We start from the raw sequence: 15,723 nt of genomic DNA on the forward strand, positions 1-15,723 counted from the left end.
ACTGCATGAATACTATTTTTTTTTAATTGATTATGCGCTGAACCCACCAAAAAATAAAACGCAATATAGCAAGGAACAACCGTACGAGCTCATTTAACTTTTTTTTCTGAAATTACAGTCATTTCACAGCATTAGCAAGTGTAAGGGAACACCTTGTTGCTAGCTCTCAGTACAAGCACTTCGGTTTTATTTACCGGTAGTTTTATTTTTTCATTGTATGTACCAAGTTTACAAAAAATAAACACAAGAAATTCATTTTTACTTTTGCGCTCAAATTTCAGGCAATACAGGTATACTTTTTACTTGTATTTGTACTTAAGCCGGTGTTTGAGATCTCCTCCGTGTATCCGACTATTTATTTATTTTTAGCACAAGTACTACTACTTAAGTGCAGCGTGTGACTACTTTTGCCCTTCCAATACTGTAATTGTGACAGTTACAACTAAGATGGCTTGTTCTTGGAATTTGAAAAGACTAAAGGCTCATCTCGTGGTGTTAAATGCTACCGAGTTGATGAACAAATCAGGTAGGCAGGGTGGCATGTTGGCAGCCAATTAAACAAAAGTCTGGCCGAACAGGTTCCACGGGTGACGCATAACAGAAAGGACGACCTGGCGCAGATGTTGAAAGATAATGAAGCCAAATGATGGGCATGACCAGAAACGCTTGCAAACGAACCACATCGAGCGTCAAAAGCTTCAACGGAACTATTACGATAGCCTCGATGAATCAGTAACTACATATGGTCACATGGTAATGAGCTCGGTGATCACTCCTACTTACCGTGATCCGGTTCACATCGTCACGTCAAACTTGGAGCTTCGGAAGTCATCTCGTTGTGCTTCTCCCCGAGCACGCTGGCAGTACCATGGACTGGCTGGATGTGATCGCTCACCCGCTGTGGATGGTCACCACGCTGCTGTTGTGGATGGTGGTGCGTCGGCAGCGGAGAGGGACGTGGGACCCGCGAGCCTGCGACACGCAGCTCAAAGGGAAGACGGCGATTGTGACAGGAGGCAATTCAGGTCTGCTTCGGTCTTGCATTAGCAGCGATATTTTCTATCTCATTGAATTATTCCGCACAATCGTTTCAGCTATGTGCAAATATTTTGTCTTTCGCACCCCCGTGAATAAAAAGTTGACAATCGTGTCAACAAACTTTCTGTTGTGAAAGCCAAATTTTTAGATACCAGTTCGATATATTTACAAATGCAGATGTGATTATTTTTGGGCTTTGAACCTTAATTCAAACCCATTCATGACAATTTGGAAATGTATGGGCCTGATGTGAGACATTCATAAAGGGACATGATCATGATTTTTGCCGCTTCAAAACAATTGTGAAATGCATATGTGTCCCATGTGTGGTAAATGCATGGATGGACATTTTGATATTATTCTTTGACATTAGGTAGACAGCCAGATTGTTCAAATATTGTCGACATTATAGTTGGATATTGGGGCATATATTTGGGTACCCTTGTTGCAACATGCAAGCGCGTCTCGGTGAATTTGAGTATTGGAAATTGAATAGTTGAACCCGCTTCACGATCTTGAGAAATTCCAAAATTCCATAAGAAACAATCACGCTCATTGTTGATATGAATGGAATTTTGAAAATGTTTCCTTTTTGAACTGACCTATTTAAATAAATGAACACTTGTACGATATTCTAGTAGTTTAATATTGTTATTTATTGAGATGCGCTAGTATCTAGATACTTCTTGACTCGTGCGTGTGTGTCTGCATGAGTGTGTGTGTGCGTGTGTGGAAATGCAAAGGTTTTCTTCAGAATTTCATCATACTTTGTACATACGTCATACTGTATTGTTATATAATATAATAGCTACAGATCGTCACTGTCCAAATCTTTTTTTTTCTTTTCGCAATTCGCTGACCATGTTCTGTCTCCACTTGAAAAATGAGCGTCTTCCCACGCTTTGCGGAAGCCCTTGGACATCATTGTCACCTCCACTGAAGGCCTGGAAGTTTTTTTCGACAATAACAAATGCAAGTAGTCAGGTTAGATACATTTGAGCAGATTTGTTTTGTTAACATAAATTGATGGAATGCTTTGTTACAGTCGGAAACTCAATTTCCGTTCCGTCAGCGCCCCATTTTGTTCATTGCAAAGCTCAAGGCTCTAAGATCTTTGAAAAAGGTTTTTGGGGAGGTTTGCAAAGTAGGAAAATATATATATTTTTTTTTTTACAGTCAGCTGACCTCGGCATGTCAGCGGTCTTTGATTGCAGCAATGGCGGCGTAACCAGATTGTGATTGTTGGCGTGGTCGTGCAGCTGCTCTCCTGCATAAATCAGTCTAATGATTAACTATTATACTATATGGTAGCCCGCAGAACTATCCTAACCTTTTTTCATTCATTCATTCATCTTCCGTACCGCTTGATCCTCACGAGGGTCGCGGGGGGGGGGGGGGGGGGGGCTGGAGCCTATCCCAGCTGTCTCCGGGCAGTAGGCGGGGGACACCCTGAATCGGTTGCCAGCCAATCGCAGGGCACACGGAGACGAACAACCATCCGCGCTCACACTCACACCTAGGGACGGACAATTTAGAGTGTTCAAACAGCCTGCCACGCATGTTTTTGGAATGTGGGAGGAAACCGGAGCACCCGGGGAAAACCCACGCAGGCCCGGGGAGAACATGCAAACTCCACACAGGGAGGCCGGAGCTGGAATCGAACCTCTGCACTGTGAAGCCGACGTGCTAACCACTGGACTACCGGGCCGCCCCCTATCCTAACTTGAAAGCTTGAATTCTTTCAATCAGACTGCAGTGTTTGTTTGGGTTTTGTTTTTTATTTTTTGCCAGTTAATCAAAAGACCATTCCTGTTTTCAAACCGCTTTTATCTGAACAAGTCCTTCCCTGTGGTTCTGCCAGCAAATCAAAACAACAAATGGTCATGGAAAGCAGAATGTCTCATTTCTCGCCGACTGTTGTCATGTGCTCCATGTCACTTATCTGGTGGCCAAAATCATTTTCAGTCGTTGCGAAAGAATTTCCAGGCGGTTGTTTGATGGTATCAGCATGTTAAGTTATGCAACTTTACGGTGTTTGTATTCTGCAATGGAAGGTCCTATTGATTTATTTATTTTTTGTTAACACTGATGTTAAACCCGCTATTCTGACGTTTAAAACAGATGTCGTTGAATGCAGTCATGCTTAAAGTTAGCATCAACGCCATAGTTAAAATACCATCGACAAATTGACCTTTCGAAAATAATAACTTGCCGATTGTACCGCGCTGCTGGTTTTTCTCTTCCCCTGCTGCTTGCTCTTAGGGATCGGAAAGTTCATCGCCATGGACTTTGCTCGCCGGGGTGCCCGGGTTATTCTGGCTTGTCGAAGTGTGTCCCGTGGCGCAGCGGCAGCTCAAGAAATCCAAGCACAAACGGGAAACCCCGACGTGCACGTGCGTCAGGTGGATCTTTCTTCTCTGGATTCTGTCAGAGAATTTACTGAGAAGATTCTGGAGGAGGAACGTGCTCTTCACATCCTCGTCAACAATGCTGCGGTGTCAGGTGCAAAATGTCACCCATGAAGTTTAGATCGGTCGTCTTATGGCGACCACGTTTGAAGAATGAGTGTGTGTGTCTGAATGCATTGATTGCAGTGGAATTTTTTGGGATGAAATCAATAGTTGGGGTGGGACCAACGTCGCATAACCCAAATGCACTCTGTCTTTGAATCAGATGTGCTGTTTTGGAATTTCCTCTTTAACTGACACTATTATAAATAGCCTGGGAGCACACCCATCCTTTTTGGGAAAAAAAATCAAACGGAAATAAATCTCATCTGGGTACAATTCAGCGACACAAAACAAAGGATATGCGGGTCGTTTTTTTTCTTTTGTAGAGGTTCGTTTTTACTCTGTGTTTACAATGTGGGAGCATAAGAAAAAAACGCTTTCGGTTGGAGGTACAAGCCCCATCTAATGTTTCTCACTTTTTTTTTTCCATTAGGTTTACCCCGCGAGATTACCAAAGATGGGTTTGATGTTTCTTTTGCAACCAATCATTTGGGGCCTTTCCTTCTCACCAACCAGCTCCTTGGTAGGATTCGAGAACTCATTCCAATGTGTATCAAGAGTTTTGGTAGACCGCTGGTAAACGTGAATGTTGCGCAACTGTCAAGTGAGGGTCTTTGCCATGCCAGTTATTTCTCTTCCACCATCTGACCTGACAAAACCTGACCAAATTTGCACCCCCCCCCCAAAAAAAAATTTTTTGCCACCCCCCCCCTTTCTTTCAGACCTGATCAAAAGTTCCGCCCCAGCACGCATTGTCACTGTCAGCTCCGTCAACCACAAAAAGGGTGAAGTGGACTTCTCTCATTTTCGTGGGGAAAATGTCACTTACAACCTCGATCGAGTTTACAACCACACCAAGTTGCACAACATCATCTGCACGAACGAGTTAGCGCGGAGGCTTCGAGGATCAGGTAAGGCTCAAATGACTTTGAACTCCATTTGTTACCGTGAGCAATTTTCACTGTTTTGCTGGCACGCACGTGCGTGTGCCAAATGTGGATGTAGGCGTCACGGCCAACTCGGTCCATCCTGGTATCGTCATGACGGGAATGATGAGGCACTACCCCTTCAGGATTCGTTGTATCTTCTGCCTCATTGGACAGTTCTTTTTCAAGGTGAGTGCGTCATTCACGTTACTTGTGGAGCCTCTGCGGCGTTCAAATTTCATAGCGAATGAATGAAGCCGCTCTCACAAGTCAGCTGTGTCTACACCCACGACGGCGCAAAGGGCCCTCCCCATTTATTTTAATGCTTCTTAACCTCCAACCGGCTCGAGTTGTTTTTTGACCGTCCTTTCCGCATCTCCTCAGTCTGCAGAAGAGGGGGCAGTCAGCGCCATCTACTGCGCCGTGTCAGAGGAAGCCGAAGGCATCAGCGGAAAGTATTTTGACAGCGACTGCTCCATTGTCCTCCCCGCCCCCTTGGCCCGAGACGCGGCCCTGGCAGTCAAGGACTTTGAGATTTGCGAAAGACTGACATCGAAGCTGTGAAACAATGTTCCTCCCGATAACAGAAAGGAGGTCCAATTGCCCTACGCGTGTTGCTGTTAAAGCGGCTGCTCTGATTTTTAATCCCTCAGGTTGTGATTAATGCACCGTTGCAAGATAGAACACTGCCATGTTTATGAATTGAGCCCAGTGTGTCTATCTTAATTAAATGTGGTCTGCCTTGTATGCTGCCTTTTTTTGTTTGTTTAATAACTGACGGATATTGGCAGGGGTCGCCGGCGTTTTTGAAACTGAGCGACGTGACCTCTCAAATCACCTTTTTGATGTTATTCTTCACGATTCATCATATTCATATTTGTGAGGCGCCCATCGTGTTCATGCTTCCTATTCTTAGAATTAGATTAGTAGCGGTAAAGACACGCCTCACTGAATTTTCTGAAAATGATTTTTTTTTTTTTGAATTACTAGCAGTGGTTAGTGTTCAAACTTGTACGACCAGTACTTGCTTCTAAGATGAAAAAAAGTCATATTTTTCATGTCAACATGTCTTTACCGTTCTGGGTCCCCAAACAATGTTTTCATGATTTGCTAAAAGGGAGACATTGCTCAATATGCCTTTTCCATGTAAACTAGCGCAAAACACATTTTATTGTCTTTGCAGTTCCTTTCTGTGGTTCTTTTGCCAATGTGCTTTTTTTCCCCACTCATGTTGCCTTTATTTTTATTGTCACAATCGCGAGCCTCTTAATGTTGTTGCAATACATCAGAGGGATCTGTGAGCCAAAGTGCCGGTGGATGCGGCAGCCGTTTTGCAGTCACGCAGTAGCGTCACAGATGGTGTTATTTCTGCGATATGTTTTTATTGTTACGACGAGTGGATAAAGACGAGAGTGTGATGCATTGAATGAGTGAATTTTCAGGGAGACGCACTAATTGTAACAACTTGGAACGATTTTTCTGAAGGTGTTTGTCTTTGCCGTGGTGCAAAATGTGTATCTCAGTGGTCATTGACTCTGATATTGTGAGATTGATGCACAGTGTCATGTCTTCTAAAAGTTGGCTTTTCTTGAATAAAAGCTGTTTTGAGTTTGCTTAGCGAGGTATTACAGTTATGTTGTCAGGTTTTCCAAGTATCATGCTTTCAAGGTGTTACATCGCTCGGTTAAGTTTAGACTTTAAATTGTTCATTTTGTTTTCTTATTGAATAAAGTTGATCTTTATCAATAATGGTATGCTTTTTTTTTCTTTCCCCATAGAAGTTGAAGAAATCTTATTCTGGTTTTGGGGGCATCAGATCGGTGACCGTTAGATTATAACGCCGTCGTCAACATTTAGCACTTTCTGGTGCTATTTTGTAAATGCGGCATTTGTCGCCTTGACGACACGTCTCGAGGGCAACGAGTCGCTCGGGAACAATATGTTTTGGTGTAGAAAATACAACGAGGGCTCCTTTAAGTGAAACAATAATTTCCCTTTATTGACCGATACCTTGAAACACAAGAAAATATAAGAGCAGTCCATCTTTCATGAATTCATTTCTTCTTCAGTTCTCCAGCACGCTACTTGGCTGTAAAGACAAAGAATGTGAGAGAATCCAATTATGATCTTTTTCTTTTAACCTCCCCCTGACTGTTAGTCATCATTTAAAGGTCACTTATCCACAAAGGTCAAAAAGCTTTTAGTCCCGAGAGCAGTTTAGTACCTTTCTGTCGCTCGTCCACAATTTCATGGATGAGCTCCTCAAGCACAGGAGCGACATGGTCCAACTGTTTGGGGGAAAGACGCACGGTGATATCCACTGTTTTATCCTGTACACACACATACACAGAAAATGAACGTGTATTATGCAACACAACGGCGGTGGCGGTAGTGCGTGCGTTCATGTGCGTGCACACGCACGGGATTTCCACCATGCTCAGCTTGAGGAAGCTGTTGGACAGCAACGTCTTCCAAGTGGCCGTCCTCCGACCGAGGCTCCATGTCCTTTCTACCCTCTCGCTCCTGGAGAGTAGACAGCCAAGCACAAAGTCACCAGAGAGATTTTTTTTTTCCCCACATCGGATTGTATATGAAAGAAAAACCCACAGTGGTCTCAGGGGGGGGAAAAAACGTGAATCTGAACAAAGTTGCTTTTGACAAAGTTTCATTAGAATTTTGGTTCAACAGAAACGAGCCTGGACAAAAAAATATATACAGTATATATATTTTGTTGCACAGCCATTTGAAGCCATCACTGCCATCACGATTTTTGTAGCTTTCAAATTTTTCTGGTATTTCTGGCCACTCTTCATGAGTCAACCGCTTCCGTCCTAGGTTTGGTGACTGTTTTCTCCAAATGTCATATTTGCACTCCATCCACGGATGTTCAACTGGGTTTAGATCAGGCCTCATGGAAGGTCACTTCAGAATAGTCCGATGTTTTGCGCTTAGCCATTCTTGGGCCCCCCCCCCCCACAAAAAAATAATCTGTCAATATTTTGTAGAATTTAAAACGACTTAACACTGGCCAATACAACCCAATCATCTTACTTTCATCAGCATCATTTCCTTTGGGCTGAAGAAGGTGATGTGTCCTTGTGTCCTCTCAACCAGCAGCGCCACAAGGCAGGCCAGCACCACGCAGACGGCCACAGCTCCACGCATGCTCATTCTCTTCTGTGCTGGACAAACGTTCATTGGCGCTTTTTCAGTCTCTGGTGAGCACTTTCATATTTGGCGCCAGAATTGGGAAGACATCATTTTTCAGCCACACCTACTCTAAGTGTCGGCTGTGAGAAGTATTTAATTTACCGCATGTGTGTTCATGTCTGTGTACATGTATGTAATGTCATACTGACATGTCATTTTGCAAATGCAGATTGACAAATGTGCGCGTGGGAGTGCATGAGAGTGACAAGACTGCGATACACTCAAGATGAGATAAGTTCCCGCGGCAATCTAGACAGGACAGCTTTACACACACGGAGCAATTTGTACATGGTGCAAATGAACAGAAGAGAAAAAGACAAAATGTTACATGCTCACCAGTCGTTTGAATCTTGGTGAGATTGTCCCGGATGAGAAGAGCGTCTCTTGTCTGAATGAGAACTTGTCCCCGTCCACCTTTATATCAAGGCGCTCCTGATGCCCCAGCTTTTTACTGTCCGCCCTCACATCCGCTCCTCAACAGCCTCCTTCACAAGCATTCTCATCCAGGCTCCTGGAAACGCAGATATCACACATGTATTCGGCTTTTTTTTCTTTCTTTTTTTTTAAATCAGTGTACATTCTGTATATGGGCATGGGGGCAAACTTGCTTTTTGATTAACTAAACACTGAAAAAAATACACACACACGCACACACACACACACACACACACACATATATATATATATATATATATATATATATATGCACACACACACACACACACACACATATATATATATATATATACACACACACACACATATATATATATATATATATATATATATATATATATATATATATATATATATATATATATATGGGGGTTGTTTTTTTTAGTTGACCTCAGTGTGAAATGTATGTTGTACCTATTTGGGCTTGAGTGTCCTCAGAGGTCAGCCAGCCATAAATTCTCTGCTTCTAAGAATAAGCCAACACAATGTCACATTTATGACCTGCGAGTAATGTGGAGTTGCGCACATCCAGGCTCACATGCATGCGCTCCTAAGAAACCCTGCAAGGCTGCAGAACTTTTATGATGCTTTTTCCTCAAATCCACCACTTGACTGTGTTCCTGCATGGTGGTGAAATGTGACCAGAATGGGTGCGCACTGTTGGACCACTCTGGAGAAATGGACGATTAAAAATCACTCCGTCGTCGTGTCCAAGTGGTTCAAGTACATAAGTTGTGTGCAGACCTAAATGAAGCATCAGCGTGACGTACAAGCTCGAGTTGGATTTTCCCTTCCTGAGCGTTAGGTACCTCCAGCGCAATTGGGTTCGTCAACACATAAAGCGTTTCGTTATTTATGCATTCAAAATAGAAGTGTTTGTTTGTTTATTTATTTATGCTGCAGGACTACAGACTCTTTTTTTTTCTGTAGGAGCACAGTGGCCCCTAACCTGAAATTTTAGGGACAAATGTAGAAAGTGAATTGGGACACAAAAAAAGCATAAATTTATTTACAAAGTAAATGTACACTTAATCGACTGAGGCCTTGAGTTGAAGGGATACGGCTGACTTTGGCCCATAACAATGAATGGCCCTTGTTGCCTTGGGGGCCCAAAGGGGTCTAAAAATGCTCTTGACCATGGGCTATTATTCTATTTTTCTTTAATTTTTAGTTTTTACTCCAAATGAATTGAGTCAATCAAAACTGCAACTCATAATATCAGACAGACATGGATGACATTTTTTTGTTCATAATAAATAGCAGGGGTAGGCAATGAAAATGCTGGTGGGGGCTACAATTTTACATTAGTGCTACTGTGTGTCCACACAGGACCAAGTATTTCCGAACCAGGTGGATGAAAAAATGCCTTTTTTAAATAGGGACAAAATATATGCTCTTAATATATTTCATTTCATCCATTTTCTGATCCGACCATCCTCACAAGGGTCGCACTGGCGTGCTGGAGCCAATCCATGCTGTCTTCGGGCAGCAGGCGCGGGGCACACTGAACTGGTTGCCAAATCTATATTGTTTGTTATTCGCTACTTTTATGTTATGTTATGCTTTGCATAATTTTGGCCACTACCAACCATCAACATTTTCCACTTCGGAACAGAGGGTGAGCACTTTTTCAGCCGTCAATACATTTGAACTCTAAAGTAACGTACCACTTGGTTGTTGTTTTTATGTCCACTAGATGGCATAAGAAACAAATCCACGTTTCTTTGTTGCGTCTCGCGATGTTTTATGTGATATCGCGGTATTCTGGCCCTTGACCTGGAGTAGGAGCGTGACCGTGCTGCCTTTTTACAGAAGAACAAGCATCGGGTCGCACACGTCTTGTGTGCTGCCGACATTTACCGATCATGGTAAGGAAACAAGTTATGCATATGAATGATCTAGCTACAAATGTTGTCTTGTGCTTGACTGCTGACGTGCCCTTACTGCTATACATGTTGTTATCTAACAAATCGTTGTTTACATCTTCCTTTTCCAAATCCCGTCTAAGGCCTTTCTCCTGAGCTAACTAGTTAGCCGCCCATGTGGTTAACACTCGTTCTGCGCGAAATGTGCGTCACGTCGCTCTCAAAGAATTGCGGCCGCCGACAGTAAACGAACAAATTTTAATGTTGTAGAAATGCAAACCTACGCGTTTCAGATATGCCGCCACTAGAAAGTGTAGATTTTAAGCTTTATGATGAGCATCGTTGCTGCTTCACCCCAAAGCGTTTGCACACGTGGTGCCCTGGCTAAAACGTGGTGCACTGTGACCGTATGTGGTACGAAAGCTTATATATTGGACCGTCTTGCACATTTTCATCAAATGTTGCTTTCCGTTTTGATGGATTAAAACCCCTTTGCAGCATTTTATAGTTTTGGGATGTGCGATCAATGTCGTTTCATCTTTTATTTTTTTGTCAAGATTTCGTTGGACACATTTCAAACGCAAGGAAAATCAGAGTTAAAAAAATAGATCAATCGATGAAAAATAATTAAATCCCGACATTAAAGTAAGATCGTTTAAAGTCTCTGAATACATACTTTGTCTGTTAAAATCCCAAACGTAGATGTGGATGGAACAAAACCAATAGTTGACTTAGTACTAAAATTATAAAGGCAGTGGTTACTTTGCCGTAAAACCTCCCGTTTGCGTTATTTTGCCATGAACGGGTCTGATTGGTTATCGCAGGAGCGAAGAATTCTGGGCCTGTCGTGAATCGGCTATTTTACCGTTATCTCTCCTTACCCTAACCTTTTATTTTTGTGGGGTCCTAATCATTTTGCCACTTATTTTCTATATGTTATGTGGTTCGTAAATTGCCAAAACGTTGTTTTGTTTCTTTAATGGTTAAGTGTCATTCTGTTTTATTCATGTGTGGTATTTTGTAGTACCCCCCAAAAAGTGACTAATATTCCTTCAACATTTTCATCCAAAAGACTAAAACCAAGATGGCTGCCCAAAACAACACCGGCATGGGGTTATAAATGAAACTCTTATGGATTAATTGTATTTGTTTAGGTGCTGTTGCACATGTTGTTCGAGCATGCGTCCGGCTATGCGTTGTTTGCCGTGAAAGAGGTGGAGGAGATCAGCATGCTGCTGCCCCAGGTGGGTTTTATTGCCTCACTGCTACTTAGTTTGGCCTTATTGTGGGAGACTCATCGCCAAGTGTATGTTTCAGGTGGAGCAGTGTGTGCTGAGTCTGGCTAAATTCAATAGTATGTTGAGCCTGGCTGCCTTTTTCCCCTTTAAATCAGCACAATCTGCCCTGGAGAACATAAATGCCATTTCTGAAGGTAAGCTTTGTTTCCTTAAGCTTATTGAAATGTATTGACTGATTCAGACTTCTTGTAAGCACGTTTCTCCCATCCGTTATTGTTTTTACTGCCCTCGGGTGTGGTGATGTTTTCAAATCTGTCAATCCACTGAAAGACTGTGATGACAGCCTTATGTTCAACCTGAACATCCGAGGGTACGATTATGCTAGCCGGTGTTTTGTTGAGCCGTCATTCAACATTTGATTCGCATGGAATGCCATTCGGCAAAATGTTACTGGAAACATCCCTGGTGCATGCAAAATGCTAAAATTACAAAGAATGGCTGATTTTTAAAAGGAAGGACTTATCTACCCCAAACCAGAAGTTAGCTGTAATACCTAGACTGACCTGTGAGAGGCAGTGTGGCGCCACAGGGCATCCAGGCTGTCTTGAAATGAAAACGAGAACTTCAACTGCCTATAGTAGTTCATCTGTGAACTGCATTTCAGTTGCTAACATTTCGTTGTTATTGTGCTGGATAACTTGAGACAATATGCAAATATATACATTAATATCCAGTTATATTTAAACCAATCATTGGGTTAATGTCTTTATGTGCCCCCCCCCCCCCTTTATATATATATATACACAATTCTGGTGTAGTCTCAAAAGCACATTTCTGCGCATTCAGGTTTAATATATTCGGGCAAGATGAAAAATGTCTCTCCTTTTTGCAGGTGTGGTTCATGCTGACCTCAAGTTGTTCCTTGAGACAAACGTTCCTCAATCTCGGAAGAAGAAAGCCACATTGGGAGTTGGCGATCCCAAAATTGGTGCTGCTTTGCAAGAAGAATTTGGTTTTTCCATCCAGACAGGCGGCGTCGTGGCAGAATTAGCAAGAGGTTCGTATTTCGCGCGAGAACTTTTGGTTTGCGCTTCAGCAAACACACACGCACGCTCTGTTTATGATGCGTCTATATGGTCCTGACACTCATGAAGGTTCATACTGAAAATCTGAACAGCCAGCCGCTCACATGATCACCCGCGACTCGAAAGTGACACAATCCAACCTCTGCGTTGCTTCTTTTCCCGTCTCGTCAGGGATCCGTCTTCACTTCCACTCGCTGGTGAAGGGCCTGACGGCCTTGGCGGCCTCCAAAGCCCAGCTCGGTCTGGGCCACAGTTACTCGCGGGCCAAAGTGAAATTTAATGTTAACCGGGCAGACAACATGATCATCCAGTCCATTGCGCTGTTGGATCAGCTCGACAAGGACATCAACACGTTCTCCATGCGTGTCCGGTAAGCCGATCTCACGTAGGACACTTCCAAAAACATGGTGCCGTGTTTAAATGAAGTGCTTCTTTTCCTGTGTGGTTCAGCGAATGGTACGGTTACCACTTCCCCGAGCTGGTGAGAATCGTGCCGGACAACTCGATGTACTGCCGCCTAACTCGGCTCACTGGCAACCGGAAGGAGTTGACGGACGAGAGTGTGGAGAGCCTGGAGGAGGTGGTCATGGACAACGCCAAGGCGCAGGCCATCCTCGATGCATCCCGTTCCTCGATGGGTTCGTCTCCTCCTCGTCTTGCGTTGAATCGTTATGCCGTTTGCAAACCGTGCCCCTTCATCGCACACCTTGGGCCAGCAAGTGTCTCTGGTGGTGAACACAGGGGGGTAGAGAAAGTCTCTCATAAACCTGTAGTGGAGGCTGTCATCCTCGCTGCGGATCCTGTCGGGAGAAACACGAGTCGTGTTGCCAGCATTGAGTTTGACGTGACATAATCACGAACCTTTTGGGGTTTTTTTGTTTGTTTGTTTTGCGCAGGAATGGACATTTCACCCATCGACCTGATCAACATCGAGAGGTTCTCCAGTCGTGTGGTCTCTCTGACTGCTTATCGTCTGGAGCTGCAGGAGTACTTGCGCTCAAAGATGGACCAAGTGGCTCCCAACTTGGCCGCGTTGATCGGAGACGTGGTGAGTTCTTGGGCTCGGTTCGCTTTTACGGAACAAATGAGACCGATGATGTTTTTGACCAATAATCTGTCAATCCTCTGACTCGCTGTGAGGAGAAACCTCTGGTGCTGATGGTCCGACTTGCCTTGGCGGGGGTTCCCTCCCCCTGAACACAAGTGCTCCCAAATTGAGTATTTTTCTTTTCCAGGTTGGCGCCCGTCTGATCTCTCACGCCGGCAGTCTCACCAACCTGGCAAAGTACCCCGCCTCCACCGTGCAGATCCTGGGAGCGGAGAAGGCCCTGTTCAGGTACTGGGGCACCCCATCCCTGCCGGGGAGATCTGTGGTTGCGGTGATGGCAGGGCTGGGCCGGAGCAGAGCAGGGTGACCTGAGAAGGCCGCCGGTCTTGTCCGGAGTGATCCCCCGCTCCCCCCGTTGCATCCCAAAGTCTGAGCAACCACACACAGCACCGCGATAGATGAGAGCAAAACGGTTAGATGATGAGCGCATTGGGAACAAATTACCACCAAAAACCTGGTCAAGCACATTGTCAACGCCAACAGCTGCCTTTGGTCCCTGCAGTCGTATTTGCACGTTTAACCCCTCCCGAGTGTGAAAGCAGCTGTGATCTCGCACAGAGCCCTCAAGACTCGCGGCAACACGCCCAAGTACGGCCTCATCTTCCACTCGACCTTCATCGGCCGCGCCGCCGCCAAGAACAAAGGCCGCATCTCCAGATATCTGGCCAACAAGTGCACCATCGCCTCGCGCATTGACTGCTTCTCCGGTGAGGGAGACCCCCCCCCCCCCCCCCCCCCCGACAACCGTTGATGCGTTTCTTGCGGGCTTTGCCATGATGCTCCAATTTTTCGTCAACAGCATTCATCCTTTGGGTTGATGTTGAAAAATAATTTTCTGAGCTCTGCCATGACTGTGTTTTTCCGAGACGTCTGTTGTCTCTGTGATGGGTTCATTTTGTTTTTAAGGCTTTTTCTCCTCCGCCCCCAGAATTGCCCTCCAGCGTGTTTGGTGACAAACTGCGTGAACAGGTGGAGGAGCGCCTGTCTTTCTACGAGACGGGCAACCTACCGCGCAAGAATGTTGATGTCATGAAAGAGGCCGTGAAGGAGGTGAGCTCGTTCGTCTTCATCGCTCCTGTGCAGTCAAATGCTGTGGATGATGACTCCGTTGTCCCTGATCATAGCTGAGGGTCAAAACTGATTTAATGAGCCTGATGCAGTGTTCATTCCGAAGCTACGAAAGACTTTCCCGGCGGTTTGACGCACGCGGCGTTGATCGATCTGTGTTCTCCCGTGCAGGCGTCTGATGTAGCCGCCGAGATGAAGCGCAAGCTTGAAAAACGGGAAAAGAAACGCAAGAAGCGTGAAAAGAAGCAAGCGCTCCTTGAAAACGGGGATGCCAACAGTGACGCCGAGGTAAATAAACACTCCTTCCGAAAGCGGCTCCGCATGTTTAGCTTTGAAATCTGAGATCTGACCCATGCCCTGTGGTTCTGTCTCAGCGTGCGACATGCAAAATTAGTCTGACTCTGAACCATTGGCTGGCCCCAAACCGTGGGCTTGATCACTGAACAGAGTCGTACAACTTTAAATACTTGCGCTCGTTATTGGATAGCTTACAAACCTAATTCCAAGTTATTTCATGTTCAAACGGATAAACTTTCTACTAGTTTAGCAAATAATCAACAGAATTTGTTCACACACAACATCCCAAATTCACTGAAGTTGTACTTGACTTAAAAATTGACTCTACCCCTCTTGTAGGTTAATGGAGACTCAGAAACACCCGGAGGGAAAAAGAAAAAGAAACATGCGGCCGAAGAGGTCCAAACTGAAGAGACGCCGGCTGCAGAGCACGGAGCAGGTGATGCTTCCGCCAAGAAGAAAAAGAAACGCAAGTCTGAGCCCGAGGAACCAGAGGAGGAGACCCCTGAGGTTGAGGTACCAGAAGAGGACACTGATAAGTCAGCCAAGAAGAAGAAGAAACGGACATCGGAGGCCATTGAAGCTGAGCCAGCAGAAGACGTCCCAGAAATAACAGTGCCTAAAAAGAAAAAGAAGAAATAGGATGCAGAGTGAATGGAATAGATCTGAATGAATTCGTTTTGTGTACAGTTTTGTTTCATTTTATTAAAACTTTTTCTCCCCCACTCCCCTCTTTTTTGGGGGGGTTATATAGAGACGCTGTATCTTGTGCCTTGAATGAACTAAGATGTACTTATGTAAATAAATTCTCAGTTAAGAAATTTGTTGTCCGTTTATTTTCTCCTTTGGGTATATGGTCAGGATACCATTTTACAGGTTGTTGGGCTCAGGTCTGCAAACTTGGGCCAATTCGGACAAGTTT

General features: G+C 44.5%; 3 protein-coding genes and 2 non-coding genes across 6 annotated transcripts; 4 read left to right on the forward strand and 1 right to left on the reverse strand.

Annotated features, from left to right (window-relative positions):
• Positions 1-647: 647 nt before the first annotated feature.
• LOC147201613 (retinol dehydrogenase 12) lies at positions 648-6,223 on the forward strand. Of its 2 annotated transcripts, none has more exons than XM_086116865.1 (6): positions 648-1,025; positions 3,301-3,540; positions 3,982-4,152; positions 4,271-4,459; positions 4,554-4,663; positions 4,859-6,223. In XM_086116865.1, the coding sequence occupies exons 1-6, from the start codon at positions 869-871 to the stop codon at positions 5,036-5,038; spliced, it is 1,047 nt and encodes a 348-aa protein (XP_085972991.1). In that variant the 5' UTR covers positions 648-868; the 3' UTR covers positions 5,039-6,223. The 2 variants fall into 2 exon arrangements, with proteins under 2 accessions (XP_085972991.1, XP_085972992.1); XM_086116866.1 differs by having other exon boundaries at positions 650-1,025; positions 3,982-4,071.
• A 332-nt stretch (positions 6,224-6,555) lies between these two features.
• On the reverse strand, positions 6,556-7,645 carry mlnl (motilin-like). The gene is made up of 4 exons (XM_086117412.1): positions 7,526-7,645; positions 6,896-6,997; positions 6,699-6,804; positions 6,556-6,563 (listed from the first exon to the last, which is right to left on the reverse strand). Exons 1-4 carry the CDS (start codon positions 7,643-7,645, stop codon positions 6,556-6,558), a joined length of 336 nt encoding a protein of 111 aa, XP_085973538.1.
• A 2,258-nt stretch (positions 7,646-9,903) lies between these two features.
• Positions 9,904-15,622, forward strand: nop56 (NOP56 ribonucleoprotein homolog). The gene is made up of 12 exons (XM_086117553.1): positions 9,904-10,008; positions 11,160-11,249; positions 11,323-11,437; positions 12,136-12,300; positions 12,500-12,698; positions 12,779-12,966; positions 13,225-13,376; positions 13,564-13,664; positions 13,995-14,143; positions 14,365-14,486; positions 14,676-14,792; positions 15,141-15,622. The coding sequence occupies exons 1-12, from the start codon at positions 10,006-10,008 to the stop codon at positions 15,441-15,443; spliced, it is 1,704 nt and encodes a 567-aa protein (XP_085973679.1). The 5' UTR covers positions 9,904-10,005; the 3' UTR covers positions 15,444-15,622.
• Positions 13,016-13,146, forward strand: LOC147201616 (small nucleolar RNA SNORA26). Its single transcript, XR_015101711.1, has one exon. It is a non-coding gene; the product is annotated as a small nucleolar RNA SNORA26 (small nucleolar RNA).
• LOC147201617 (small nucleolar RNA SNORD57) lies at positions 14,528-14,594 on the forward strand. The gene has a single exon (XR_015101710.1). It is a non-coding gene; the product is annotated as a small nucleolar RNA SNORD57 (small nucleolar RNA).
• Positions 15,623-15,723: the final 101 nt, after the last annotated feature.

Source organism: Hippocampus guttulatus, chromosome 8 (assembly GCF_054856545.1).
Source record: "Hippocampus guttulatus isolate MCC_2025c chromosome 8, RoL_Hgut_1.0, whole genome shotgun sequence".
Lineage (NCBI taxonomy): Eukaryota > Metazoa > Chordata > Actinopteri > Syngnathiformes > Syngnathidae > Hippocampus > Hippocampus guttulatus.

Coding starts and splice junctions, on each gene's coding strand:
- LOC147201613 (XM_086116865.1), top strand. CDS start 869: ATGGACTGGCTGGATGTGATCGCTCACCCGCTGTGGATGGTCACCACG. Junction 3,541..3,981: donor CAACAATGCTGCGGTGTCAG/GTGCAAAATGTC, acceptor TTTTTCCATTAG/GTTTACCCCGCGAGATTACC. Junction 4,153..4,270: donor GAATGTTGCGCAACTGTCAA/GTGAGGGTCTTT, acceptor CCTTTCTTTCAG/ACCTGATCAAAAGTTCCGCC.
- mlnl (XM_086117412.1), bottom strand. CDS start 7,645: ATGAGCATGCGTGGAGCTGTGGCCGTCTGCGTGGTGCTGGCCTGCCTT. Junction 6,998..7,525: donor AGGAAATGATGCTGATGAAA/GTAAGATGATTG, acceptor TCTACTCTCCAG/GAGCGAGAGGGTAGAAAGGA. Junction 6,805..6,895: donor CTGAGCATGGTGGAAATCCC/GTGCGTGTGCAC, acceptor GTGTGTGTACAG/GATAAAACAGTGGATATCAC.
- nop56 (XM_086117553.1), top strand. Junction 12,967..13,224: donor TGCATCCCGTTCCTCGATGG/GTTCGTCTCCTC, acceptor TGTTTTGCGCAG/GAATGGACATTTCACCCATC. Junction 14,144..14,364: donor GCGCATTGACTGCTTCTCCG/GTGAGGGAGACC, acceptor CTCCGCCCCCAG/AATTGCCCTCCAGCGTGTTT.